At 52.3% G+C, this 26,710-nt stretch overlaps 8 protein-coding genes and 1 non-coding gene across 9 annotated transcripts; 4 read left to right on the forward strand and 5 right to left on the reverse strand.

Moving 5' to 3' along the window:
• Positions 1-320: 320 nt before the first annotated feature.
• On the reverse strand, positions 321-1,695 carry POSPLADRAFT_1034421 (hypothetical protein; the record flags this gene model as incomplete). Its single annotated transcript, XM_024477019.1, has 8 exons — positions 321-380; positions 440-556; positions 615-659; positions 712-924; positions 979-1,002; positions 1,060-1,113; positions 1,218-1,278; positions 1,355-1,695. 8 exons carry the CDS (start codon positions 1,693-1,695, stop codon positions 321-323), a joined length of 915 nt encoding a protein of 304 aa, XP_024337607.1.
• Positions 1,696-2,541: 846 nt separating this feature from the next.
• On the forward strand, positions 2,542-3,866 carry POSPLADRAFT_1145814 (hypothetical protein; the record flags this gene model as incomplete). The annotated part of the gene is made up of 4 exons (XM_024485848.1): positions 2,542-2,682; positions 2,740-3,488; positions 3,543-3,691; positions 3,742-3,866. 4 exons carry the CDS (start codon positions 2,542-2,544, stop codon positions 3,864-3,866), a joined length of 1,164 nt encoding a protein of 387 aa, XP_024337608.1.
• A 529-nt stretch (positions 3,867-4,395) lies between these two features.
• On the reverse strand, positions 4,396-7,707 carry POSPLADRAFT_1146365 (hypothetical protein; the record flags this gene model as incomplete). The annotated part of the gene is made up of 9 exons (XM_024485920.1): positions 4,396-4,756; positions 4,813-5,254; positions 5,326-5,330; positions 5,432-5,505; positions 5,587-5,643; positions 5,702-5,920; positions 6,506-6,872; positions 6,930-7,368; positions 7,671-7,707. The coding sequence occupies 9 exons, from the start codon at positions 7,705-7,707 to the stop codon at positions 4,396-4,398; spliced, it is 2,001 nt and encodes a 666-aa protein (XP_024337609.1).
• Positions 7,708-9,234: 1,527 nt separating this feature from the next.
• POSPLADRAFT_1146218 (hypothetical protein) lies at positions 9,235-10,225 on the forward strand (the record flags this gene model as incomplete). Its single annotated transcript, XM_024485898.1, has 4 exons — positions 9,235-9,445; positions 9,502-9,607; positions 9,660-9,927; positions 9,977-10,225. The coding sequence occupies 4 exons, from the start codon at positions 9,235-9,237 to the stop codon at positions 10,223-10,225; spliced, it is 834 nt and encodes a 277-aa protein (XP_024337610.1).
• An 867-nt stretch (positions 10,226-11,092) lies between these two features.
• Positions 11,093-12,343, reverse strand: POSPLADRAFT_1146800 (hypothetical protein; the record flags this gene model as incomplete). Its single annotated transcript, XM_024485986.1, has 4 exons — positions 11,093-11,307; positions 11,482-11,582; positions 11,645-12,105; positions 12,158-12,343. The coding sequence occupies 4 exons, from the start codon at positions 12,341-12,343 to the stop codon at positions 11,093-11,095; spliced, it is 963 nt and encodes a 320-aa protein (XP_024337611.1).
• Positions 12,344-13,268: 925 nt separating this feature from the next.
• Positions 13,269-20,420, forward strand: POSPLADRAFT_1146371 (hypothetical protein; the record flags this gene model as incomplete). Its single annotated transcript, XM_024485922.1, has 20 exons — positions 13,269-13,412; positions 13,477-13,583; positions 13,797-13,864; positions 13,937-14,255; positions 14,287-14,555; positions 14,905-15,041; positions 15,265-15,297; positions 15,515-15,835; positions 15,899-16,245; positions 16,301-16,328; positions 16,383-16,739; positions 17,023-17,302; positions 17,491-17,547; positions 17,634-17,661; positions 17,711-17,795; positions 18,200-18,391; positions 18,747-18,993; positions 19,085-19,503; positions 19,713-19,971; positions 20,029-20,420. The coding sequence occupies 20 exons, from the start codon at positions 13,269-13,271 to the stop codon at positions 20,418-20,420; spliced, it is 4,089 nt and encodes a 1,362-aa protein (XP_024337612.1).
• Positions 20,421-21,693: 1,273 nt separating this feature from the next.
• POSPLADRAFT_t96 lies at positions 21,694-21,775 on the reverse strand. The gene has a single exon. It is a non-coding gene; the product is annotated as a tRNA-Gly (tRNA).
• Positions 21,776-21,868: 93 nt separating this feature from the next.
• On the reverse strand, positions 21,869-23,175 carry POSPLADRAFT_1066363 (hypothetical protein; the record flags this gene model as incomplete). Its single annotated transcript, XM_024482066.1, has 6 exons — positions 21,869-22,156; positions 22,214-22,336; positions 22,393-22,799; positions 22,856-22,884; positions 22,939-22,973; positions 23,026-23,175. 6 exons carry the CDS (start codon positions 23,173-23,175, stop codon positions 21,869-21,871), a joined length of 1,032 nt encoding a protein of 343 aa, XP_024337613.1.
• A 408-nt stretch (positions 23,176-23,583) lies between these two features.
• POSPLADRAFT_1146590 (hypothetical protein) lies at positions 23,584-26,377 on the forward strand (the record flags this gene model as incomplete). The annotated part of the gene is made up of 10 exons (XM_024485953.1): positions 23,584-23,715; positions 23,767-23,880; positions 23,984-24,042; positions 24,105-24,226; positions 24,282-25,240; positions 25,295-25,444; positions 25,503-25,578; positions 25,634-25,756; positions 25,811-26,177; positions 26,230-26,377. 10 exons carry the CDS (start codon positions 23,584-23,586, stop codon positions 26,375-26,377), a joined length of 2,250 nt encoding a protein of 749 aa, XP_024337614.1.
• Positions 26,378-26,710: the final 333 nt, after the last annotated feature.

Here is a 26,710-nt window from a genome sequence, read left to right on the forward strand (position 1 = left end):
GCCCATTCGAGCCATTGCCCTCGCGGTCACCTTGAAGAGAGCTCGCCCGCCACGGTCTGATAGTATACGAGATTATGTACATCAAAGCACTTTGGCCCTGAGCCGTCGTAAATGGTTAGATAAGTAGCTTGTCACAATTGATGTTGTCAGAATACAGTCCGAGTTGACAGCACTAATGTGCTCCGCACACATATCAATCGTCGCTACAATATAAGCATAGTAATAGACAACGAGCCTTGTGCATATATGATCGTTCATGGTGATTATAAAAATCCCGTAAGAGAAACATTACACTTGCATTACACGCGGCAATCTAGTCCCTACGCGAACCAATCCTCATCAGGTGCGACCGCTGAGACGGTGTCTTCACACTTATATTGCTCTGAACGTGAACATATCAGGCGAGATTACAAGAACTTTCCGAATTCCAATGACATACCAACATCCTCCTCACCGCACCAGAGCCGCTGCCTGATGGTGCATTCTGCATGACGTGATTGGGTACAGCTTGAGCGTGCACTACTTGATAATTGGCATGCGACATTCCGGAGACGCCCTGTAAGTGAACGTCAGACACAATCGTAATGGCATCCCGGGTTATGGAAGGATCTCACTTGAGGACCGTTTGCGGTTTCCGTATATGTTGGCATGATACCGTCCTGAAAAATCATCATGAGCGAAGCGGATAAGATCAATGAGGCTTGTTGCTACCATGGACTCGTCGTGGAACTCCTCCTGTATAGCGGATCCTGCTGGGTAGTTCGTATTGACTGAGTTCCGCTCTTCTTGGTCGTGGTCGATATCCATATATAGTGGGCCCCGTCGCTTAGTCCTCCTTCTGTGTTGCGAACGAGACTTGTTAGGGGACATTTTGCTGAAGGCGAGCGACTTGGCGAGTGTATTCCAAGTGCGCCGCGAGCGGTACTAAATATGTCGAGGATGAGAGAGAGCTGTCTCTTTGTAAAGACTGTGGCATACCTGGGGCTGATCAAGCATGTGTTGCTGGTGGCATGTTAGTGTCGATGGTCAACGTTCGACGATTTGACACAAGGTACTCACAGTGTATTCCCTCCGCACGTACTCCCGGAAGGGAGCGTCATTGTCGAACCGTCTCTGCCAATGTTCGTATTTGTTCACGCTCGTTTGTCGCAAGTTGTGGACAACGTGGAGGTCCGAACGGTGATGCGATCCAGAATGGTGCCCTTTCCAGCGCTCACCGACAGCTTGTGTTGAGACAAATTCATGCGCGACAATCCACGCTGGCCTTGGGCTTTCTCACTCAGGAAGAGTATGGAAGTGAATGTCCGAGCGAGGAAGACGGTGGTTTAGCGAGGCCATCGGGACGCAAAAATACCTGATGGCATATGGTAGAGTCTCGATCCTCTTGCCATTCATGGTACCCATGACGCAGAGTGTAATCTTCTGCTGAGGCCCAGAGGTGTCGACTTCAGTGATAACACATGGACGATCCTTGAAACCGGGCCATAGGCTATCCTGAGTCCTCGACGTGTCGATGGTGTGGTTGCCGAGCGTGACTATCGACATGAGCTTCTTCAGATTGACCTTGAGTGCGCTCTCGATGGGCCTCATGAGCGACTCTTGGATATGACATACGTCTCCGGCTTGCAATGGGACCGTACCGAAATCGATAGACGCAAGACGCGGGCGAGCCGAGCAGTTGTAGCAGGGAGACATGATGATTACTTGACGAAACGCTCTAGGATATTCACCATTATATAGTCATGGTCATCGGTAAAGGACAAAGACTCGACCTGCTTGATGCAGGTGCGTACCTACATGTCTTGTCCCATTGTCAAGAACAAACACCTTACAGAAGGCATCGCTTGTGAAGACACATTCAACTAGGACGGATACGTGGGTCCATCTTATCACGACCAAGTGACCAGCACCACGGTAGGACGTATGCAATTGTTGTAGTACACCATGCGCGTTGTGAAGAGAACTTCCGCGACGCAGGTCATATTGGATGTTGTCATTGTTAGTACAATATCTACCATCAGTGGAATCGCTTATTTCTTCCATTGAACTTACAAAATGTTACGCACAAGATATGGAACTTTATCGCAATGTTGCCAGTGGGGTCACGATTTGTACCAGAAGTATCACAGTCGGTGTTCTGATTTGAGACTTTGAGACTTCTCAGAGGATGGTGAATGGAGAGCATCTCTCAAGCGGAGAATTTCCAAGAAAGGGCGAGCATTTCTGTCCACCCCGATACGGAGGTAGCTGAAGAGTATGCCGCCGCGCAAGGGTGGGCACGCCAAGAGTCGGGTCTGATCCCATCAGATGATCTGAGATCATGCTGACAAGAACTCAGCATGCCGGACGACTGGCGCTTGACCTATTTGTCTTCTCTTGTTCTACACTTGATGCATCCGAGATGTACCTCATGGCGAGAAACAACGCATTTGCTGACTTAATTGAGACAATAGGCGAGCTGTTAGGCCATAGCCCCCCGCTCGCTCTGCATTCTGCCCTTCAAGTCCAGTCTCGATTGCCTCTCACAGACCCCAACGCAACATGACTTGGACACCGCTTCCTGGAATGTATCTCGCTCTCCGTCTCAACCCAGTGGCCATGGTGGAACACTTGGAAGATCCTATAGCACTAGATTCTGCGCGCCAAATGCAGCCGGGGACATATATCGCATACGTCGATCACGTAGGTTACCATTGGTTGTTGGCCAGTCCTCACAACTGAATTGCTTCGTATAACAAGCTTCTCGACTTCCCTTGGCGGGACAAGCCTGCCCATAGATGCAGTGTCAAGTTTGCTGGACGGGGTCTGCCAACACGTCTTAAGGACGAATTCATGGAAAGCACGATGTGTGTTCCCATTTTCCCCAATACATCGCACCCGCTGTCTCGTGAACCACTTCGGCCAAAGACACCATTTCCATTCTCAGACTGCTACCAGTATTCCCTCGTCGACACCACAGTGCGCGTGCCGACGCAGGATTTCGAGCCGCGAACTGCAATCTGGATGTCGCCGCGTCAGACCCATGAGCATAATAGATTCCTTGCCGACGACTTCCTCAGGCGTGCGATACTCATGCGCGAGAAAGGTGTCCCTGGTCCAGATCCAGATACCGTCATTACTTGGGAACGTCACGATTACGGAGGGCTGCCCTCACCTGATTTGCGCCGGAGTGACGCCGAAAGAGACTCCCTCGACGACTTCGTGGTACCCGAGTCGGACCACGATGGCGATGCATCGTTGGACCAGGAGGCCAACCAAGAAGACGGGCCTGACGGTGACTCCGCATCATCTATGATTGTATCAGATTCGGATGGCGACGCTGAGAGCGTCGACTCGTCCGAACGTGACTTCACACAGCTCGCATTCGCGGAGAGAGCTGTGGACGATCTGGACATCATTCCGCTGGTCGAGGCATCGCAGGAGCTGACGTCGATTGAGCGTATTATGGATCCTCTCGGCTTCCTCGACGAGCAGGAAGCAATCATTGCGTGAGTCGCAGCAATTTGTCGTAGTCGATACGACTGAAGCCAACTTCTGCTTAGGATCATCAAGGAGTCCCGCGCACGCAATGCCACTGCATTTGCAGAGACAAATGCTACTGCGACGAAAAGCGAGAGCTCTCGGGTCGATCTGGATCTGAACGCTGAGAAGAGTGGAAAGCATGGCATGGAACCATTACGTTGGCACAAACGTGCGTTTGCGTCTGCACGGGGATGCATAGGACTGACAACTTACTTTCAGGGCTACGCCGTCGGACTATTCAAGTCATCAAGACCGAACATGGCCGCGTTAAGGGCGCTGTCATCCGCGTCGTCGGTCTGATCCGCACTCATTTATGTCTGCGGACCGTATCTTCGTCTTCGTAAATGTTGGCTAGCATATTCAACCTCCACTGCTTCGCCGCGCGCCAGACATATTGTGTATATTTTCTTGTCCTCGCATACCGGTTCGAATACATTTTCATCAGCAGGCGTTATATGACCGTGAGGAGATTGCGTCGGCCCTAAAGCAAAACTACTGTTCGCTCATCATTCGTACTACAGGATATCAACATTCACACAGCGAGGCGAAAGCAAATATAATATAGCTGATCAATAGTAATCTCAAACCAGAATAGGACTGCTCTCTTTTGTGAACGAATACGTCGTTGTGCCATGTGGGCTCAGGCTGTACTCCGGTCGGTATATATTCTGAGTAGGCATCCATGGCGCCATACCCAGTACGAGAATAACATCAATGCTCGTCATCACGCACTTTGCGGAGACGAACCGCTCGGAGAATGCTTGTTGAGACCGCTGTAATCATGACGCTGACACCGCGTACAAGCCCGGCGAGCTTCACAGGAACTCAGGCTTGAGGGGGACACATCAGCATTGTGTCCAAGATCGTGCGTGACTACGAACCTTTCAGCGAGCGAGATGAAGTGTTGACAACGTCCTTCTCTGCAGTGTGTGGCGATGGATCAGCCTCAGGAAAGAGCGGTCTGTCCTCTGTCTCGGGTTGCGCTTCGGGCGGCGTATCGGCAAGATGTTCGGTTACTGTGGTGGCCGGCCCCGCACACTCAGGAATGTCTTCAACGATACTAGTACCAGTGTTAGAGTCGCTCGCGGGCGAGTCCTGGGCAGAAGCGTTCTCCGCCGCAGGCACCAGGGCAAGACACTCTTCCTTCTGGACATCATCGAAGGATATGACGGAGACAACCGCGCCCGAATCGCTCACGTCTTCCAGTGTACCATCACGCGCCTTTCGAATGAGCCTGACGTACACTCCAATTAGCAAATCGGAATTCAAGAAATTTGAAGTGAAATGCACTCGGCCATGGATTTGGCTTCTTCCAGGAATCCACGGGGATCCGCAGGTTCTCCTCTTGCTGTCAAATCATACGAAACTTTGACCAGGGGAATTAGATCAAAGGCGGGATCCGAGAGCTTTGAGAAGAGGAAAGCGTCGAACATTACATAAAGGTCTTCCATGTCGTCGGCGACGGTACAGGATTCGGACTCATCGCCATCATTGGCAGCAGGTGTAGAATCGACGTTGTTACCGGACGCAGCCATATCCATGTCAGCACTGGCCACATCGGGGTCAGCATCATCAGGATCGAGCGGCTTCTCGCTACCGTCCGCTGTCTTGGACCACCCCACCACGCGATCCGCATTCTTCAGGTCGACAGCTAGTACATCTTCAGCGACAGCTTCGGATCCATCCAGCTGTGTATCCGGCTGCATTGGTAGCGGTCGTATCGGTGAAACACCTGAATATAAAGCGTCAGCTTGAAGGCAGCAGCGCCATACCTAGAATACCCGTGACTAGAGAGCAGCGTACCTTTCCTGCATTTATCTTCGTCCAAATAGCGATAATATTTGAAGATCTCTAGTACAGGTAGCGATACGGTGTCCCTGTAGTCTCTCAGCTGAGTAGGGACGCGTACAGTAGTGTGGACATGGCAATGCTGATAGCAGTTCGGGAACGGGAACGGTCTCGAAGGATGGAGCGGTTCACGTCCTGCGGGATGTTCACTTGCAGTATAAACAGGAACACACATGTTGGAGGTTATGTGTTGGTCTGGTTGGTCTTCCGGCATACCGATCCCGACAAATCGTATGAGGCTACGATGCCATGGACGATCAGGCATCGGGAAATCTAGATTCTGTCGAAAGCGGTCAAATAGAGTTTAGAAGTCGCATACGAGGTTGCGCACCCTATCTACATATCCAATGTACTTGCGAGGAGATAGTTTGCGTGCTGCCGCTCGCACGCGAGGGTCGTCAACGCACTCCGCCATCTTGACTGGATCCAGCCAAAGAGCAAGATATGTACCGTACGCCGGTACAAATTCTTTTGTCGACAAGTCCAGCGACATGGAAAACGGGCATAGAAATGCACGATGCGATGCACGAGCAGACGAGGATGGTGCGCCCTACGGCAAATACCGGTCCCACATAGTCCACACGGATAGATACACATAAAATAATGGGATTGTACACTATCACCTCAACTGGTCGTCATGTGGAAGGATACAATAGTCATCACAGCGGATAGCACCGAGCAGACCGATACACGACTTCAATCTCACAAGCATCACAAAGCTCCTCAGTACAATTTTTTTACGGTGGGAAATGAATGAATGTCCTGAATCCATTCTTATCCTATCAATAAAGACACAAGAGCATAGTTCTCACATTATCTCGCGTTGAGGCTTGCTATTCATGATCAACGTCATACCCCGTTTATGCCTCAACGCACAGGCTTGATACAGAGTGCCCGAGAATGAGATGGGCCGTCCTACCATGTAGGATAATATCTTTCCTGAAGTCTGTAGTAATGGATGGCGGCTGGTCATGGGCGGATCGGCCTGCGGTTACACTAGTGTCGTCGGGGTGTAGTCCTAGTCGTCATGACTACTTCGAGGACGAAGGAGTCTCCTGACGTTGACCGCCAGCGCGGAGACCTGACGCTGACCTCGCTTCACAAAGCCTGTTGGGTGCCGGTCTTGAGCACACACCGGTAAGGTACACGGGGACATATGCGACAGCGCATTTTTCGATGAGGAAAACGAAGGTCTCTTGTCGCCCTTTTTCATTCGTGCCAATCGCCAGAATGACCGAGCCTCTGGCAAGGCGGTCTCGTCCTTGACCTCTGATGAGGGCTTGAGCGGCGTATCAGCTGAGCGCTCCACCGCTGTCTCCTGAAAGTCCGAGGGATGGCTACTGGTAGCTTTGCCGCAGTTTGGATCAGTGGTAGCCTCGCTGTGTACCAGAGTAGGTTCCGTAGTGAGGCCCTCGACCAGATCCTCAACCAGTGGCATTACAGCGTTAGGTGTTTCTGAACGATGGTCGGCTAACGTGCCATCGCGTGCTTTCCGGATGAGGCTAGCCCGAAGACGCGGTTAGCGGATGAGGAAGTGAACAGGTCTAAACAAAACGAACTCGGCCATTGCGTCTGCTTCCTCAATAAAGCCACGGGGATCAGCGCATTCTCCTCCTTCTGTTAGATCGAACGAGTATTTGACAAGAGGGATGATGTCAACATCGATACCATCAAGGTTAACGCAGAATGGAGCAAAAAATTCAAATGCGGCATTAACGAGGGCATCAGTGTCGGTGCTGTCGACACTGTCGGAGTACTCTGTGTCAGTGTCGCTATTGAGCGTAGGTGTACGATCGTCTTCTGTGGTGATGGCAACATCAAAGTGCTCAGAGACAGCATCTTCGTGCGTACATGGCGCACCATCTTGATCCTCGCTGCAGTCGACTGCCTGAAGCCAGCCTTGCACGTTCACGGCGTCATTCGAAAGGACAGCTGAGTCAAAGTTCGCTACGATTTCAGAGAATGTTGTGGTCTTCTCCATTTCCACAGGCGGAGGGTCTAGAAATAGTGTAATGGTCAACTCCACATCACGCTTTGAAGTCAGAAATCGTATTCACTCTGTTGTGGGTGTAGTGCTTTGTGCTGGGCCCAATCCTCGCCAAGATATCGTTCATGTCTCATCCTTTCCTTTACAGACAGCATTGCAGCATCGCAAAAATCTATGTGACGAGTAGGTATGCGGACGGTCGCCCAACCGAAAGAATGCTGATAGCAATTTGGGAATGGGAATGGCTTCGACGGATGAAGGGGTTCACGACCCGCTGGATGTTCGCTACAGGGGTCGATGGGCGTGCACATACTTGATGTCTTGAATTCTTCCGGCTGGTCTCTGGGCATGCCAGCCCCCGCGAACCGTATGAAACAACGGTGCCACGGACGATGAGGAAGAGGAAAGTCAATGGTCTATCGTCCTGCATTAGCGAGCGTTTGGCCAAGGACGCGGAACACACACTGAATTTATATATGCTATATACTTGTGGGGTGTCAATTCGCTCGCGAGAGCCGTAAGACGCGGATCGTCGAGGCATTCGGCCATGCGTACGGGATCCAGCCATAGTGCGATATATGAGCCGTGAGGTGGAATATAGCCGGTTGTGAGCAACTCTGACTGCATCTTAACTTATCCTGAGTACTACACAGGGTGAGGGTAAGGAAAGGAAGGCAATGGCAACTTTGGATCGACCTATTTATGTGACGAGCTAGGACGTTCAAATGTTCATGACTTACCCCTGTGCTTCGCACTGCATGCGGTATTCGATTTTCTGGTGTAAAAAATCAAATACAAATAAAATCAGAAGTGTATTCGCCTAATCAGTATTATGGCGCCTAATATGGAAGTGAAATTGAAGAAAAAGTGATTATGTAATCCGTTTACTATGCTTTCTTCCAATTATTCTTCAATTTATATTCGAGTTCCATTCAGTTTCTGCATCAATTGAATCAAATGGGTGCTATTCGCTTTTGATTTTGATTCAAAGAAAATTGATTCCTGCATGCAGTGTCGGGCTGGGATAGCGTGGGAAGTCCAAGCGTGGGAACTTCAGGAACACTGCACATTTCGACGTATCTTGGGGAGAACTGTCCACTCATCAAGTTTGGGGGGGAAGGGACAGAATGGCCCCATAAAACGCAAAATACTGCTAAAAGTGGGTCGTGTTTATGGTCATTTTCGGGGGTTTTCGGAATCGGACATTATGGGGAATTTGCCGGGGTACTGCCCACTCCTGCTTGCCCTTCACTGGGAGACCACAGACTGCTCTGGTGTTTGGCCTTCAGCAGGATTTCCCCGCTATACCCAAAATAATGCTTTCAACATCATTCTTGGCACCATCGTTTATTTCAGCCTGTTAGTGTTATATATTGAAGCAAGTTCTCACAGACGGCCAAGTTCTGTCTGCGCTGAGTTTTGTATACACCGTTGCGAGTTTTGCTGACAGTGGCCTGACCATCTTTCGGTGATCTCTATGCTTCAGTCTTCGTCCCAATGATGGATTATGAAGTACCATATTACCGCGAGTGAATTTGTCCCAGCTTGGAACACGTCTCGAAGTGGGTGGTACTTACTCCCGAATCGGGTTATAACTGTGACCGTCTTAAAGCTTGAGAAGGAAATCCCGCCACCTGTCGGGAATGTCCGGATTGTTCTGACGTTGTGTGTGACGGCGAGCTCGGTGCATCTGTCACGTAACCATGGCCCCCAACGCCGCCCCTCTACTCCTCAAACGAACCCATTATCGTTAAGTAGCTGGTCTACTTCATTCATCACCGCCTCTTCAGCGTTTCGATATTTTATCTCCATATTTCTTAAGACGACACATCTGTGTTCATTTTCACATCTTCAACGACTGGCAGAACTCCTGCGCTATGCCTCGTCTTCGCGTACTCGCCGGGCCCTCTCTCGATGACCTGACTCCGATTGCAACCAACTCCGGCAAGCCTCTCGACATCAAAAGCGACGCGTTTGAGGGCAACCTCGCGGTATATATCAAAGGCTTTGCGGATGCGAGTGGACGCGTGGGGGACAGCCCGTATTTTGAGAAGCGCAAGGGTGTTACGTGGAGTATCCAAATGCAAGGTGTGTTTGTCATTATCGTCTCAGTCGGCGAATTGTCATATCTCCATCTTGATCAGGTCGCTTCCTGCACGAGTATTCTGCGGACGACATCCTCTTTGGCAATGTGTTTGAGCGACCGCTGAAACTCCCGTGGGGATTCAGCGCTGCCCTCAAATTCATGCAGTACGTCTGTTCGTTTGACCATCATTCGTGCATGTCTGACCGACCCTTGCAGCTACATGGACCCGACGCTCGAGCAGGACCTCGCGTCAAAGTCGAAGCCGTGGGCCCTCTCACCCCTTATCACAACAATGCCATATCTGGAGCACAAACAAGTGACGAGCGCAGAACAGGAGCCCGCGTTCCCGCCGGAGGGGCTCGTCGAGAACAACATCTCTCAGCTTACCGTGCCGACCGCGCACAAGGCATGCGACATCTCGCACAACCGTAGCTCGGTCTTTCGGGATTCTCAGTGTAGGAAGGACGTTGTATTCGGGCCGGAGGTATGTCTTACGCCCCTGGTCTTCATGCTGATGCCCATGTCCACCGCAGGACCTCTTCACGGCAGATTTCTGCTACGACTACCTGCATTTCAGCCCTGAGGGTATTGATTTGCGGCTGCCTGGCGGCATATCGATAGATATGATGCGATACTGGGACGGCCAGCCAGTGCGCTTTGTGTGCTGCGAGCGTACACGCACTGGCAAGGGCGGGCAGCCCTGGGGGCGAGTGTTGTGGTGCGTCATCATAGAGGCGGTGGACGAAGTGGGCGGCGAGAAGACAGAACAGGACATTGATTGAGATCTCGCTGGAATTATATCATAGATGGTTGTTTTCTTGTAGCATCGTCGGGAAATGGACCATGTGTATTAGATTGTATTTACGTATCATGTGTATTGCGGATTGAGTTGATGTCCTTCTTGCCTTATGGCGGCATCGGTATTTTGCAAGCTCGAACACTAACATAGGGAGGGTAGAGCCTTGACTGAAGAACCGCCTCGGGTCGTGGACGCACGAGGGGAAGGAACGACGTACAGGCACGGGTCCTGGGCCGAAGGCGGGTCAGCACTAGCCCTCACTAGCCGCGGCGCTCCCTGGTCAGCCCACCATGACCGGCGAACCTCTTGTGCACGCTTCGACTCTGAATCTCATTAGCAAATATGGCTGCTCGGGAGGCTATATGCGTAACCCACTTTCATGCCAAAGACTGTCTGACAGGCTTGACTATTGGCGGATGGCAAAGGATCTGTGGTCTTTCCGGCCTTGTGTCGTACCTTGCTTTTTGTCTCCTTTACTGTGGACTCCGGAAAGAACTCCATGGGCTTAGCATCTACTCTCGGGATTCGAATTGATTCGTTCAATGGCAGCAGTTAGTGAGGCCTTTTTCGAGCGTACGCCCAATGACTCGATGGGAGCAGCATCCGAGAGTCGTGGACGCCCGTCGCCGAAACAATAGGAGCATTGCGATTCCCCACCTCAAGATGAACACACAATGCTTCCAGGTACGTGACAGTCCTCATGATATATAGACGATCTCACCGAGAATGGTGTTACAATAACGTACATTCTTCTTCCTGTTTTCGCAGCGACAGTTTCGACGGTCCATTATGCACGACTCGCATAAAAGCGCGCTCCAGGTCCCAAGTCAAACCACACGCATCCTTCGTCCTAGCCTCTCTCCTTAAGCACTTCGGCGCACCGGTGAGTGGTGGTGCGTTGTGCGGCCCGAGGCTGAGGCATCAGCGGTGGGTCGTTTCTCGGAGCCCTGACAGTGTTCATGCGTTCCTCCGCCGATCCGAATGTCGACTGAGGCTTGTCTTTAGAAATGTTATAGTTCTTGCGAGATGGGACGGGGAAACCTGGCTCGTGCTTGTCTAAAAGGCCTGTAGGCCAATCCAAGGACGGTATGTGTTGCTCTCTACAATGTGGACATCACCCATTAATTCTGTGTAATGTCTCTCAATAGGTACGCACTCTTTTCTCTGGTGATGCTCTGCTCTCGGCTGGTACTCAGTGGCTCGTGATCGTTGATATTGCGAACCAGGGCACCCGCACACCGTGATCCCGGTCCCTCGGTCCCCAATACTGCCCTCCTCCGGGAAGCGGGTGCCACCCAAAGTCCCACGAAGCGGTACATCGCGGTGTCGCTGAATGTCGCCTATGCGCAGAATGGATGTATGTATGGTCAGATTTAGCGCTCTACTAGCCACCAGTACGTACCCTGCCTGGCATTCCGGCTGCTCGGGGCATCGCTCAGTCTGCTCTGGCACCTTTCTTATACTCGCTGGCCACCTCTGCTCGCAGGTGTGCTGACTTTGAACACACAAGTACCACCCCTCGCCTCGAGGAAGTGGGTGCCATCCTACCAATGGTACTGGGGCCTGTTGGTCCCACACCGTAACCTCACCTAAGTCGGGCTGGACAATTTGCATATAGCCATCATTTTGGTGATAGCTTTGATTAGGGTTCTCCCAGTTGTCTGAGTGTACGTTAGCCCTCTGACAACCTCGGTGACCCTGGTCAAAGTGCCCACCTCGATCATAGCTGTACGGCTTGAGATTATGGAGTTGCGCTGTCAAGCGCCATATCTCTCCTGACAACTGCAACGACACCACATGATTCCAGTCATCAAGTTCTGCAGACTTGTATGGCGGCAGGGCTTCGAGGCGTGGATAGTCGGTCTGTCGCCACACAATCAGTCACCGTCACAGCGCGCAGCCTAGCTGCACTGACCATCTGCCTCGTGTGCGTAGCGCCACTGCATTGTTCCAACTCCCAAACTCCTTCGATGATTGTTCTGAAGTTTCCTGGAGGCAGTGCCGGCTGCGGTGCCTTTATGGGCAGCCGCTGGGCCCTTGATGTCCACTTGTATTCGTCGTAGTCGATGCTCACAATAGTTCGGGTAAGCGATCCGTCCATATCAAGAGACACAAAGACGGAGGATTGTTTATGATGAGGTGCGTAAAGGGGGTTATTTGCGATCAAAGCACAAGGCGAATAGAGGAGTGCTAGGGCCGTCGCGGTTGAAGTGGTTGTGGCGATTATGAGGTCAGCTGACCGGGTTTGAGCTCAGTTGTATTTCTCACCCATTTTGGCGATAATGGCGGCCCTTATATCTAACGGTGATGCTTTCTGTGTGCAAAATCCAAATTTCATTGTTATATGCTGACACCCCCCATTATCTGGGACTTGTATTTTGTCCAGCTTCTATTCGTGGGTGGCCTCCAATCATCAAGCACTGCTAAAGATCACTAAATCCGCCTTCTATGTGCAAGAGTCATTGGTCTCAGAGAATATACTGAGAGGCATGTGGTGCTGCCTGCGCCACCACCAGACACGAAGTGGGAAATAGCCGCAACTCGTGAGTTCATCGTGCCATTACGGATATACATGGACTCTTCTGAGACATAATGGCGTGAATCTTAACAGGTCGCCGCGTCACGCAAGTTGATCCCGATGGCTTGCTACTGAAACGTACCAGATCCAACGTCACAAGCGTGTATAATACTCATCTCAAGGAGCCTTTTTTGTAATGGTCATCACCCACTCGCGTCTCGACTATGCAGGTCGCCGTCGGCAGCCTAGCGGCACTTCGGATGAATACAAAGGTTTGTTGTGATGACGCGGAAACAGGCCGCAGCCTTGATCATACTACAAGATACTGGCGCTTATATATCGACCTATTTGTCTTCTCTTGTTCTACCCATGATGCAGCGTAGATACATCTCATGGTCGAGAGCAAGAGAGCTTCCGAAGTGATGCAACAATAAGAATGCTCGTTCTCGCATCAGCCTGTCTCTGTCTCTGCGTTCCCAATCCCGTACAGCTCACATCCGTTCGCGCCATGACCACGTTCGCTCCCCTCCCTGGAACATACTTGACAATCCGCCTCAATCCAGTGACCATGGTGGAGCACTTGGAGGATTCTGTGGCCCTAGATGCTGCACGTCAGATGTCAGTCGGGACGTACATTGCATACGTCGAACATGTGAGTCGCCTAGTAAGTATCTTTGAAATCGACATGGTGCTGAATGCCTGGCTTCGGCTGAAAGGTATACGATTTTCCTTGGCCCGATAGGCCGACGCACAAATGCCGCATAAACTTCGTTGGGCAAGGGCTACCGAAGCGTTTGAAAGATGAATTCATGGAACCTTCAATGTGTGTTCCTATCTTCCCGAACACGTCGCACCCGCTCTCTCGAGCGCCCCTTCGACCGAAGTCTCCTTTCCCTTTCCCTGGTTGCTATCAGTATTCTTTCATCGATGCTCGCGTCCGGGTCCCTACTCAGTCCTTCGATCCCAAGCTCGCAATCTGGCTATCGCCACGTCAATCTGACGAGCACAGCAGATTGGTCTACCAAGATTTCCACAGGCGTGCGACGCTTAAACGCGATGCTGGGGTATCTGGCGTTGATCCAGACACTATCAGACTATGGGATCGTGCGTCAGTGGGCAGCACTCTTAGCATGGATATATACCGTAGCGATGAGGAAGCCTTGGGAGGTGGCGTAGGCCCTGACGGTCAACCTAGGCGCAAGAACTCCCTCGACGAAATTATAGAACAGATGCCGGATTCAGACAATGATGGAACGTCTGATGGAGGCTCAGAAGGCAGGAACTTAGATACCCACTCAGAGCCGTCGATGATAGGATCGGATGACGAGTCCGGAAGCCAGGAATCCGCCGTAGACATTACAGGAATCGTATTGGGTGACAAATGCGATGAGGATCCCGACCTTGTCCCTCTTGTGGAGGTGTCGCTGGAGATCTCGAAGGTAGAGCGCGTCCTCGACCCCATTGGCTTTCTCGAAGAACAGGAGGCAATCATCGTGTGAGTCCCTGTGGCGATTGGCCACTACTAGTACTGAGGATGGTCTTGATAGGATCATCAAGGAATCTCGTGCAAGGAATCCTGCGCTCTTTGCTCAGTCTCTCGCCAATAGTGAGCAGCAATTTGGCGGTGGTGCTTGGACGAGCGAAGCTGGCGCTGGGCATAGTAAAGAGTTTTCCGCATCTACTGGTGTTCTTGCGTTGAGGAGTGAGGAATCGCGAGTCATCAGCCCCGGCATCAAGTCAACAAACCAGGACTCCAGTCCAAGATCTTTCGAATTGCCACCCAAATGGCACACTTGTACGTATGTTGTATCCTTCACGAGATCGTGGGCCAATATTCAAAGTCATAGCTGTGCGTTTTCGGACTTCTCTGGTCCTAAGGTCAAGCTGCGATAAGTGCCGGAATGCACTGGCTTCTGTCGCCCATATTGTTAGGACTCATCTGTGCTTCCGATGATCATAATCTGTAGTTTTGAGTTATGCATGACCATTCTCGACTATCTTACTACTCATACCCTAACGCGGCGTGACAAATGAACTATATGTATTTCAAATGATGAAACGTCGCACAGGAGAAACCCAATTTTCTAAAAAGTGCCTGTGATCTATTTGTCCTGGCACTAATGAAATCACCAATTATTTTCTAGGTGCAACTGGGGTTCCAAGACCATGGTGGCTCTGCATGCATCTGCCTACCGAGGGTTCAGCCGGAAATCCTACGCTTCCGAGTCTTGCGAGCGTTTGCACGAAGCGCGAGGGCTTCTATCTTGCTGGCTCGAGAGTAGTTGAGACACATCATGCGCCAACAGGAGGGGGATATACGGCAATGCACTACATTGCAATTAACACATAAAAGGAGGATAATATTTTAGCTGTGAACAAGGATCGGGTTATGAAAGTTCGCCGAGTTGCAAATGCCAAATCATCGTGATACTGCTGAGTCTGACGATTCTATTCGCAGGGTGTACGTGAGCACACATTCTGGTTGCCTGAACGGCCCTGTCCAGGCTGAGGCGCTTACTCAGACCCCGCTTCTGAGCGTGCGTGAACACTCAGGAGTGCGAATCAAATCCCTTTCTTCCAAGAGCTTTTGAAGGAGATCAATGTAGTCAACTTCGACAGCTCCTTAGCAACATGCAGCATCTCTCGCATATATGAGAAGTCCGTCTGGCGACAAATCCATGGTCAACGATGCAGCCCACTATGAACTCGCATCCTCGCTCTAGTTCACCCACCCCGGCGATCATTATTTTGCAGATGATCCTCATCGCCGCTCTCATTGCATTGCAGCCAAGATGGCCCTTCAAGCTCGCAGCGTCCGCGACATACGCGTACTCCATTGCGCTGTTGTCTGTTTGCACTGCTGGGATCATCTCCATCGACTACTGTCTCGGTTGCCTCTTTGTGGGGCAATTCCTGATCGCGTTCCAGCTGCTGTGGTTACACGATCCTTTGACAGAGTTCAAGCATGAAAGGGATACTGTCCCGCCGGCGGAGCTGCCATTCTGGCGCCGAACGTACTGGGTGCTATGCATCTTCATTGGTCCTCGTGGCATAGGATGGGCTCACCAGGCAAGTGTACACCGCTCTTCGCCCATGCTGAGATCCAGAATATCAATCAGTTGAGCTTACTATGCGCAGATCCCCTACGTCCCACCTCGTCCTTATGTGTCGCGCGATGTGTTCACGCGGCGGCAGCTGCTCAAAGCACTGAGGTGGTACCTGTTCATAGACATCGCGAGAGCATATCAACTCGCACATGAGCTCTTCACTCGCCCTGTCACGGACCTCTTTGACGTGGCGTCCCGCGGTTACCTGCAGCGATGTGCAAATGTCGCCGCGTTGCTGGGGCCATGGCTTGGCACTCTCGCCATGGATTACTATCTCTTCTCTGCGGCACACGTGAACTTAGGCTGGTCTGCTCCCGGAGACTGGCCAGACGTTTACGGGAACTGGGCTGATGCGTACACAGTGCGGCGATTCTGGGGGTCAGTGCTCAGCCTGCCCACCCCCACGATATTGAGAGCTGACCTCGTATCACAGACGCACCTACCATCAATACTTTCGCCGCGTACGCACGCCCTCTTCTTGTTGAATCTGGCTGACGGTTGTGTGCAACTCGCAGCACACCGCGTTTGTGGGGAAGGGATGTTGCCGCCTGCTGCGGCTGCAACCAGGTTCCTGGGCGTCTTCGTACACGCAGCTGTACGTCGGCTTCGCGACGTCCGGCTTTATGCACTGCGTGGGTGACTTCATAGTTGATCGAGCGCTGTTTGGGATGTCCTTCCCGTTCTTCCTCGCGCAAGCGGTTGCCATCTCGCTGGAGGATGCGGCCATCGGCGTGGCGCGGCGGACGGGCCTGCAGTCCTTGTTCCCAGCTTATCTATGGCGCATGCTGGGGTACGCATGGGTGGTCGTGTGGTTCAGTGTGTCGGCACCATGGTTCATCGTCACGTCGATTCGTGTAGGGGTGCTGTTTCCCGTGCGCTTTACACTAGCAGGAACATTCGTTACAATGTTTGCTTCCCTGCTGCCTAGCTAACAGAGGATGTGACCGTGCTTGCGAAATACCGATGTGTAACCTTATGAGGCTCGTATGGGCCGATGAGGGAGCGATATGTATGATCTGTAAGTCATATACGATACTATCCGACAGGCCAGGATGGAAGTCCGCTGATGCTGGTCAAGCTTCTGCTATGGTCAAATAATTGCTGACTCAGCCGAGCGCGCTCTGGCTGTTGCGTGTCCCTTAAATGGGCTTGCAGTCCAGTGCTCGTGGCAGGGTGGCCATTGAAGTATTTGGTAGAACGCGTGACACGATAAGGCGAAGGCGACACACCAAGGTAGGCAGAAACAACTGGAGGGCGAAGCTGCGAGTGACATCGTGTGACCAATGCGTCCTCAGCCGCTATGATCAGTGTTCTGGCTTGCTTCCCGCAGAGTTGATTTCCAACGCTGATCATGCGTCGAGGAGCGTCCCATCTTTGGCGGCCGATGCGATACATACGATGTACAGCGACGTGCTGTGTCCGGCTATTCGCAGACGTGAGTTGGTGGCACGCACCGTTGCGAGTCGGATAGATCAACAGGAAAGGGTGGTGAACTGTTACCTTTAAATCTATATCGCATCCATCTTGACGTTGCCCTACAAAGTCGTACTATATCGCATCGGCCAAGACGGCCACCGCGACAAGTGATATCAAACTTGTGTGGTAATACACGCCTTGTGTCAGGCACAAGTTTCGTCTTGCGAGGCGCGCGGGCACGGGATGAACACCGAGCGAAATTATGTACGTCGGCGCTGCTTGACGGCTTGCGCAGTAAGAGCATTGCTGCTGAAACATGATATATAACGTGTTTCTTGGAGATGATACAGTGGTTGCACGTAAGGCAAAGAGTTGCCTGTCAGTAGCTTAATGAGCAACAAATATGATCGCGATCATGTGGGAATAGTATGATCACTGACTTGCGACCTCTCGACACATGTCACCGTGCAAAAACAACAATTGTGGGCAATGTATCCACCAAGGCCGATAAGGTCAGTGCTTTCGAGGAGGCCCTGGGCCTCCCACGGGAGGAAGCTTTCCTTTGAAACCAATCAGAGATGATGTCGAGACTTGAACTAAAGTTGGATCGCGGCGTTAAAGTTGTGACGCCACGTGTCGCGACCCCGGTCTGTGCATTGGGCGTCTTTTCTGAGTTTTCGACGTTCAAGCACTCCACCCCTTCGTCGGGAAGCTCATCCTTGTGGCAAGCTTGTGACTGTTTAGGTCGATATCGACTGCTTACATGGGCCATGAAGTATTGGTATTGCATATCACCTATCGCTTAGCAAAACGAATGATCTCGACGTCAGCGCGCGCACGAGGCACGAATCCGCCGGATCAGAAACGCCCTCGGGCGATTGGCTGAGGAAGGCGAAGGCACAGCCGATCTACGAAGGGTCCAGGCCTGGCTGGGCGGTTGTGTAACTGCCAGGCGTTCCTGATTCATGAGAAATGGAACCGGGGAAACGAGGAAAGGGACTTGCTCTCGCCTCCTGGCAGGCACCCGGCGCTGTCGTCTCATGTCGCTTTTGTGTTGCTCTTAGCAGCGGATTCAGACACACAGCACTCTCTGCCAGTATCTACGTCCGTGAGTACCAATCCTTCTCGTAGAAAAAGCCTCGGCCCTCGGTTCGCGTGTCTGTCCATTTCGATACCCTGTTCGCCTGCCCAGCGCCCATAGTTTGCTCCCGCGACCGGTCGCTCGTCGTCCTCGATTTTGTCCTCCGTTTGCGTGCTCTAGCTATATTCTGATCCTTTGGCGACCAGGCATCTCGCAGAGGCATCTTGATATCAGCGGACCACGCCGTGCACTTCCATTCATTTCAGATCACACTCTTTTTAGTGTTGTCTCGCAGGCACGTCTGCCAAGCAGTCGCTCTTCAGCACCCCATGTTCACTCCTCCACCGTCGCCCGAACCCCCGCGATCATATCGCGCAACTAGCAGCAGCCAACCATCGCGCGGCCGCCAGTGGGATGCACATTTGGCGCCATCCCGCTCCCCCTCGTTATCCTCGTCATCGTCACGGTCGAGCAGCCCTACGCCGACACTCACAAGTGGATCAGCAACGCTGCCTTTAAGTTCAGCCTCCCCGTCACCACCATGCCGCCCATCTCTACAGGAACAGTACATGCTCAGTCTTACGAGGAAGCAGAAAACGGCGCGACGCACGCGATGGACTATTCTTCTAGTTCCTCTAGCGCTTGTCATCATAACGCTCTCCACACGATATCTCTCGCACCCTGCGTTACTCGACGTACTCTCGCCCGAGTACTCGTCAGGGATCTGGGATGAGCTCCTTGATTGGAGGCCACATGATGACATACACGCCCCGCATCTCAGACGCGCGCCAGAGCCAGTACCTCAAGGATTCAGCGTAGAGCCTACGTCGACCGTGATTTCCTTTCCTGGGCAGTCGACGCAGTCTGGCTCTTCTACTTTCGTTTCGTCCCCTGCTTCTGCGTCTGCTTCCGCATCGTCAACGCCCTCCACGATCTCTGCCAGCTCTACGATCCCTACGATACCCGCCACGCCACCAGTACTACCGACACCATTTCCTCAGCCGTTCTCAAGCTTGGGGTCGAGCAATTTTGCCACTGAAAGCTGTTATATATTCTTCCAGAACATGTCTGACACGGATCCATTCCGCACATGCCGGCCTTTCTCTTTATTGGTGCAAAGTTCCGCAGACTTCATTAATGTGAGTGTTCTCAATTGTCCTGTTACCTCGTGCAGGGTCAGTGACGGCCCGTTGAGGAGCACGATCTGGATACCCGAGGGATAATTGAGATCCTGCGGGGTTGATTAAGCATCAATGCTTTTCGCTACCGGTCATGATTTGCACTGAATGTCCTGCAGGGATGCTGTATTGTTCATCCTTCCGCATCCGCGATCTAGACCAATTACTAGTCTATGTCCGTCGCGTCGTGGTTCCTGTCTGCAGGGTCGACGACTGACCATCCCTTCTTTGCGCGTGCGGGGCTGACCCCCACTAAGCAGGCTCAGTCGAATATTACGCTCCTTAATACGCTCGTCTGGGGAACGTGCAACACCGACCCAAGCGTGGACCAGTGCGTCGCAAACATGGGCTGGTTCGCGCAGCAGCTTCAAAGCGCATGTACGACGGAGATAAGCCAGACCAACGAGCTCGTAACGAGCACACTCATAGGTGTGCACCTTCCACTCCCTCGCCTTACCATCTAGTTGTGACCGAAGCAATGTGCAGGCCTGGAGGCCTATAGCCTCATGCGCAGCGCAGGGTGCCTGCCAGACACCGCGACGAACGCATACTGCTACGTGGAGTCGGTCGAGAGCTCGCATCCCGACGACATGTTTTACTACCAGCTCCCGCTGGGGACCGCGCTGCCGAACAACACGCTGCCGAGCTGCTCGTCGTGCACGCAGAGCCTGATGGCACAGTACGTCGAGGAAGGGCTCAACACGACAGGGCTGCGCGAGACATACGCGGACGCGGCGCTCATCACGAACAAGGTGTGCGGGAACGGGTTTGTGTCGGAGACGGTCACAGAGAAAACCGGGGGCGCGTTGCGCGCGCGGACAGGCACCTGGGCGGCGGTAGCAGCTGTCGTGCTGGCTATTGCCCATGTCTCGTGTTGACACCGCGGCGATTCCGAGTTTTGCGACGACTGTCTATTAATTACTGGTTCAGAGGGCCAGTAGTGCGCGCAATAATGGACGCTATGTGCGCACGTGTGATAAAATGATGCTGCATTTTCTCGTCATTGGGCTTGTTGGTGGGTTTCGGTGCGCACTAGAACACTTGCCCATTTTGCTTCGGAGGGTTGCTGATACTCTTGACCTTCATGCCAGTATACCATACTCCCTTTCCTAGTGCGTGCTGTAGTTTACTATTATACTATTTTTGCCCGTTGTTCCTCTCCCGCTCTTTGCATTACGAGTAGCTACTCTATCGCATGCAGGCGAATAGCCTTTACACGATCGTATGCCATTGTGTCTCCGTTCTGATAACTTGACATCAAACCACCATCCACACAGCAGGCGGTTCTCGCAGCGCGTGACGGCGTCATGGACGGTCTCGGCTTTCTCGCAGACCTAAGGGTAATAAACATGATCCATGTCAAAGATGCACTGTGCGAGCTATCTCTTCATTGGGATGCCTAAAGGCCTTGTTACAGATTCATTGAGACGGGCCCAATGACGTTTCTGCCGCCAGAAACGCGTTTGGGGAATCGCTGAAACTTTTCTCGGCCTCGGCCACGCTGTGCATCAAGCTGGGGTATCATCGAGATGAGATGCATCATCTCGCATCTCGGGTATCATCATGCGGGGAATTTCAAAACCTCGGAAGATCCGAACCGAGACCGTTAGCTCCCCCTCTCAGGACACCCATGCCATGAATAGAGGAGGCCAAGAGGCTCCTGCGAAGTGTCTTCAGAAAATATTCGTCCAGGAAGACTGAAATGCTGAAATGCTGCACTTTGAGTGTGATAATCGTGACCGCTACCGCCGTGTGTTACGCAGGCTGTAGCCCCGCGAAGTATATACTCTGAAGCGATAGAGGCCCTTGGCTTGTTTCGTCCCATAGCATATATATTCCGTTTCTAACGGACTGAGCACGAAATTGTACAACCGACGTATCCTTGAGGGCGGTTTCAACTGAAATTGCACGATTGGTGAGATTTGTATCGAGATCGATCATTGTGGAGTCGCGTAGCTAGGTGTCTAGGTGTAGATCGATAATTCCTCTTAAGCCTTGTTGTTTACCGGTCGAAATAACGACCACAGAGGCCAGTGTAAGATTCACGCAGAGGAGCAAGAATTAATGCTGAAAGACGAAAACAGACAACTTGAAAATGTCCAAGACGGCCGAAATGAAAACACAAAAAGCAAGGTTCCCTATTCAAAAGAATGCGTGAAAGGGGAATCGAACCCCTGGCTGGTCGAGATAGCTGATTTGGCAACGACCAAGGTTACCACTACCCCATTCACGCGATATTAGCGCTCTTCTATGTATCCACATGTTCGCCATGAGCTCTTCCAACGCATGAAAGCTATATATTGCTTCCTATTGGACGACTGTCGTCTCATATGCCAGGCATATTGGCCCATGTCTGATGCCTGTTCACCAATTTGTTTACAATGTCCTCCTCGATCTCTTTCTCGGGCGTGAGCACTGGGTCCATCCTCAACCAAGACTCCGTGAACGTCTGCTTGTCACCAGCTGCAGGAGGAGCACTATGGGTCTGCACAGGTGACACGAAGACGACCTGGTGTTTGCGCGTGTGGAGGTCGTTGCCGATGACGGCCTGATGGCCGTAACGCGAGAGGGCGGCGCGTGCTTTGGGTATCAGCAGGGAGGTGTCGGTCTCGAGCTGTGAGACGAAGACATTCAGCTATGGACAACCACGGCGGAGCGTGTTCCGACTTGCCTTGAAAGATACTATGTAGCCTTCGCCACGGGTCCACTCGGAGACGAGAGGCTTGAGGATCTTGGGCACCTGGTCCATCTCAATGTGCAGGCTGCCTTTGCCTGATTGTATCTTGTGCTCGGACTGATAGACAGAGACATTATGTGCAACAGGTAAATCGGAGGGCTGCTTCAACTAACCAGTTTCTGCCGGGGCAAGAAGAAGTCGCTAACCGCAGCCGCGAGATAGTACAAAGCGTGCCTGCCGAGGACAGAAAGTTCCTGGCTGACTGCGCGCAAGAGCCATAGGTAGTCATTGACCGTGACAAATGTGAGCGTGTGCAGCGTTCCGGCCTTCTGTACCGCCTTGTATGCTGTGAGGACCTGTAATAGCTGCGTTCGCTCCGAGGCTTTTACGCTGATGTGCGTAGGCGACGCTGAACCCGTCTCCTCAGGGGCATCTGATTCGATCTCGAGGAAGTCGAGGAAGGGGTGGGTTGAGTGGGAGTAGTGACGGCTGAAAGGCTGCAGACTGAATTGGCGGTGCATGAAGATGACGGCGTAGCCTGCTTTCAGGAAGTACTCTGCAGATGTTGCACCACGAGTGCCTTCCCCAACCGCCTATTGAGACTCCTGCAAGCATATCGCTGGAGCGACGACGTACCAGCACTGAAGTTGTCGAGAAAGCGGACACTGCAAGTATCGCGGATGAGCCGGCGAGCACGGCATACGAGCGTTCAGGCTCACACGTTGAGCTCCAGAGGCACCGTCGTTCCCCCGCTCTGTGTGCACTGTCATTGTCGAGGCAGAACGCGGATAAGGCGACGTACGCACCGTCACGAGCACAACCTTCCGCCCTGCTTGTGCATGTCTCTGAATGAATGTGCGGACATTGAGAATGTCTTGTTCAAGGTTGGGGGGAGCCGACTGTGTCGCAAAGTACGACTCTGCGGAGAATGTTGATTCCGTTCGCGAGGAGGACATGTGGTTGGAGGAAAGTGCGGCGACAGCCACTACTGACTCTTGATCGACGCTTGCTCCCATCCAATCACGTATGGCAATATCACGACTCTGGTATTCTACTTAGAAACAGCAACAAGTGTAAGAACTTGCACAGATGCTGTCTGATATCTATAGTTGCAAGTTCTCAGACATTTGACAACGTCACAACGCTCCCCTAAACCCTACGTTGGCTCACAGACGACAATGGATTGTCGGATGAGAAGAGCAGCGATCACAGAACTTCATAGCAAGCTGCTTTTCACATAATTTTGGTAAGCAAGCATATTTCGATATTCACCCAGTAGCGTCCAGCGCGTGTTACTCCTCCTGACCAGACAATGCTTCTTAGACACGTGAAGATGCGTACTACTCTCTGTAATAGCCTTCATCATGTCCTATAATCCGTATACGAACGCGCCGCCTCTCAAAGATGGCAGCGTATCCAATAACCCGGCAGCACGAGAGCCTCTCTATGGCTTTCTTCCCAGAAATGTGACCGCGGCACAAGTGCAGAGGGCGCTGGTGCGCCATCTCGAGTTGATTGATCTGCCCCAAACACTGAGCTGCTTGTAGGATGGGGACGTAAACCCATTCACGAAGAAGCCACACACACCGCAGTACAAGAAGATCCTCGGAATGAGGAAGAAGCTACCCGTGTACGCGCAAATGGACGAGTTCTTGAAAATCGTGAGTTGCTTCTGTTGCTTTGCCCGTCTTGAGGGAAGGTCAAGATCTGCCTCGGGCATACCACCCCCTCGTTTACGGGAAACATGGCTAATGTCCGAGAAAGTTCAGCAAAAACCAGATCATTGTCATGGTCGGAGAGACCGGGTCGGGCAAGACTACTCAGTGAGGCCTTTCACGCACATACCTTCTCCCGTATCGGCTAATGTCACTCACTCCGGAATCAGGATCCCACAATTTGTGTGCTATTCGGACCTTCCGCATACCAAGGGCAAACTGGTAGCCTGCACGCAGCCGCGTCGAGTGGCGGCCATGTCAGTGGCGAAGCGTGTAGCGGATGAGATGGACGGTATGTACTGTAGTGTCACTGTGTTGGGGAAACTCCACCTCATCCCTCTGCGCAGTACAACTCGGAAAGCAAGTCGGATACTCTATCCGATTCGAGGACATGACGGAGCCGGGCGTCACTTTCTTGAAGTACATGACTGACGGTATGCTTCTCCGAGAGGCCATGAATGATCCCGACCTCTCGCGCTACTCCACGATCATCCTTGACGAAGCTCACGAACGTACTCTTGCCACGGATATCCTCATGGGCCTGGTGAAGGCACTCGCGAAGCGCCGAGAGGACCTCAAGATTATCGTTATGTCTGCTACCCTCGATGCGCTCAAGTTCCAGAAGTACTTCTCAATCAAGGAGGGTGCGCCTGCGCCGTTGTTGGAGATTTCTGGACGGATGCATCCAGTTGAAGTGTTCTACACCCAGTACCCGGAGCCAGACTATGTTGAGGCGGCAATCCGTACTGTACTGATGATCCATCGTGCGGAGGAGCCGGGCGATATCCTACTCTTCTTGACGGGTGAGGAGGAGATCGAGGATTCATGTAGGAAGATCAAATTGGAGGCGGACGATCTGCTGAACCAGGACCCGGATAGTGTTGGCCCACTGGTCTGTATACCACTGTACTCGTCGCTTCCCCCGCAGCAGCAGCAGCGCATATTCGACCCTGCACCATCCCCGCGTACCCCAGATGGTCCGCCAGGTCGGAAGGTTGTCGTGTCCACAAACATTGCCGAGACCTCGCTCACGATCGACGGTATTGTGTACGTCGTGGACCCGGGCTTCTCTAAACAGACTGTCTACAACCCGCGCATACGTGTCGAGTCGTTGCTTGTGAGCCCTATTTCGAAGGCCTCCGCAAAGCAGCGAGCAGGCCGAGCTGGGCGGACACGGCCCGGGAAGTGCTTCCGGCTATATACCGAGAAGGACTTCATGAAGGAGCTTGAGGAGCAGACGCATCCGGAAATCCTGAGGAGTAACCTGGCGAATACCGTGCTAGAGTTGGTGAAGCTGGGCGTCCATGTAAGCTATCGCGTGTACTCTATTTTAGCATTAGTGTCTCATTGACGTGCATAGGATCTTGTGAAGTTCGACTACGTAGATGCACCAGCACCGGAAACGCTTATGCGAGCGTTAGAGCTGCTCAACTACCTCGCTGCTCTGGAAGACGATGGTCATCTGACCCCTCTTGGGTCCATCATGGCCGATTTCCCACTTGATCCTCAGGTTCGCCCGTCCCGTTGTTTCTTAGATGCCCAACCCTGCTGAACTTACCATTCTATAGATGGCTAAAATGCTCATCGTTAGCCCAGAGTTTAACTGTAGTAATGAAATCCTCACTATCGTGGCGATGTTGTCAGGTGGGAGTCTGCGCGCTCATTGTCGTATTTTGATCGTATAGCTCTCTTGTTGCAGTGCCGAACGTATGGCTTCGGCCGGCAAACGCGCGCAAGGAAGCGGATCAGGCGAAAGCATTGTTGACAGTGCCTGATGGCGATCACTTGACGCTACTGAACGTCTACAACAACTATAAACAAAGTACGTGTAGTCTGTGGGCCAAATATGCGGCTGATTGACATTTATGCATCGTAGATCGGCATGACCGTAACTGGCCGTGGAACAACTTCCTGTCACAACGTGCGCTAGCGCAGGCAGACAATGTGCGGTCGCAACTGCAGCGGACAATGGAGCGGTTCGATATCGACCTTGTGTCGACACAAGACGAACGCAAGCTGTACCTGAACGTGCGGAGGGCGCTGGTCTGCGGGTACTTCATGCAGGTGGCGCACAAGGAAGGCGACAAGGGCGGATACTTGACGGTGAAGGACAATCAAGTTGTCTCGCTGCACCCGTCGTGCGGCCTGGACAACCAACCAGAGTGGGTCATTTTCAACGAATTTGTCCTGACCACAAAGCCGTACATCCGCACGGTAACAGATGTCCGCCCCGAGTGGTATGTGTTTCGTGTCCTGCGAGTGGTTCCAGATTGATCAATGCATGAAATGGAATAGGTTGCTAGAATTAGCACCACTCTACTTCAATCTGGGGACGTTCCCCGACACAGAGTACAAGCGTACACTGCTCCGGATTCAGAACAAACAGGCCAGGAAGCCACTCGGAGGCAGGGGTGCCCGCCCACGAAAGAACAAGAGATCATAGGTCGCGTGCTTTGTGCACCTGGCATGCGAAGTATCTCCTTCTGTGATTGCTGATGTTCGAGTCCACGCTGTTGATTTCGGTAGCATATGCTTTTTGGGTATGCATCGCAATATATCATTTGCACACTGCCGTGCGCTGTAAACATATATGCTGATCGCACTCACGGCCTAGTTCATTGATACTCGCGGTAGCGAAGGATCCAAGGCGCTCTCCCGTCATCGTACGGTCGAACACAATGTGTTGACTCATGTAAAGTTCATAGACTAGTACTCTTTGACAGAGGATATTGTAAGACGACATTGAGATCGAGAGGTCATCCCTCTGTGTTTTGAA

This window comes from Postia placenta (assembly GCF_002117355.1).
Source record: "Postia placenta MAD-698-R-SB12 unplaced genomic scaffold POSPLAscaffold_9, whole genome shotgun sequence".
In the NCBI taxonomy this organism is placed as follows: Eukaryota; Fungi; Basidiomycota; class Agaricomycetes; order Polyporales; family Adustoporiaceae; genus Rhodonia; species Rhodonia placenta.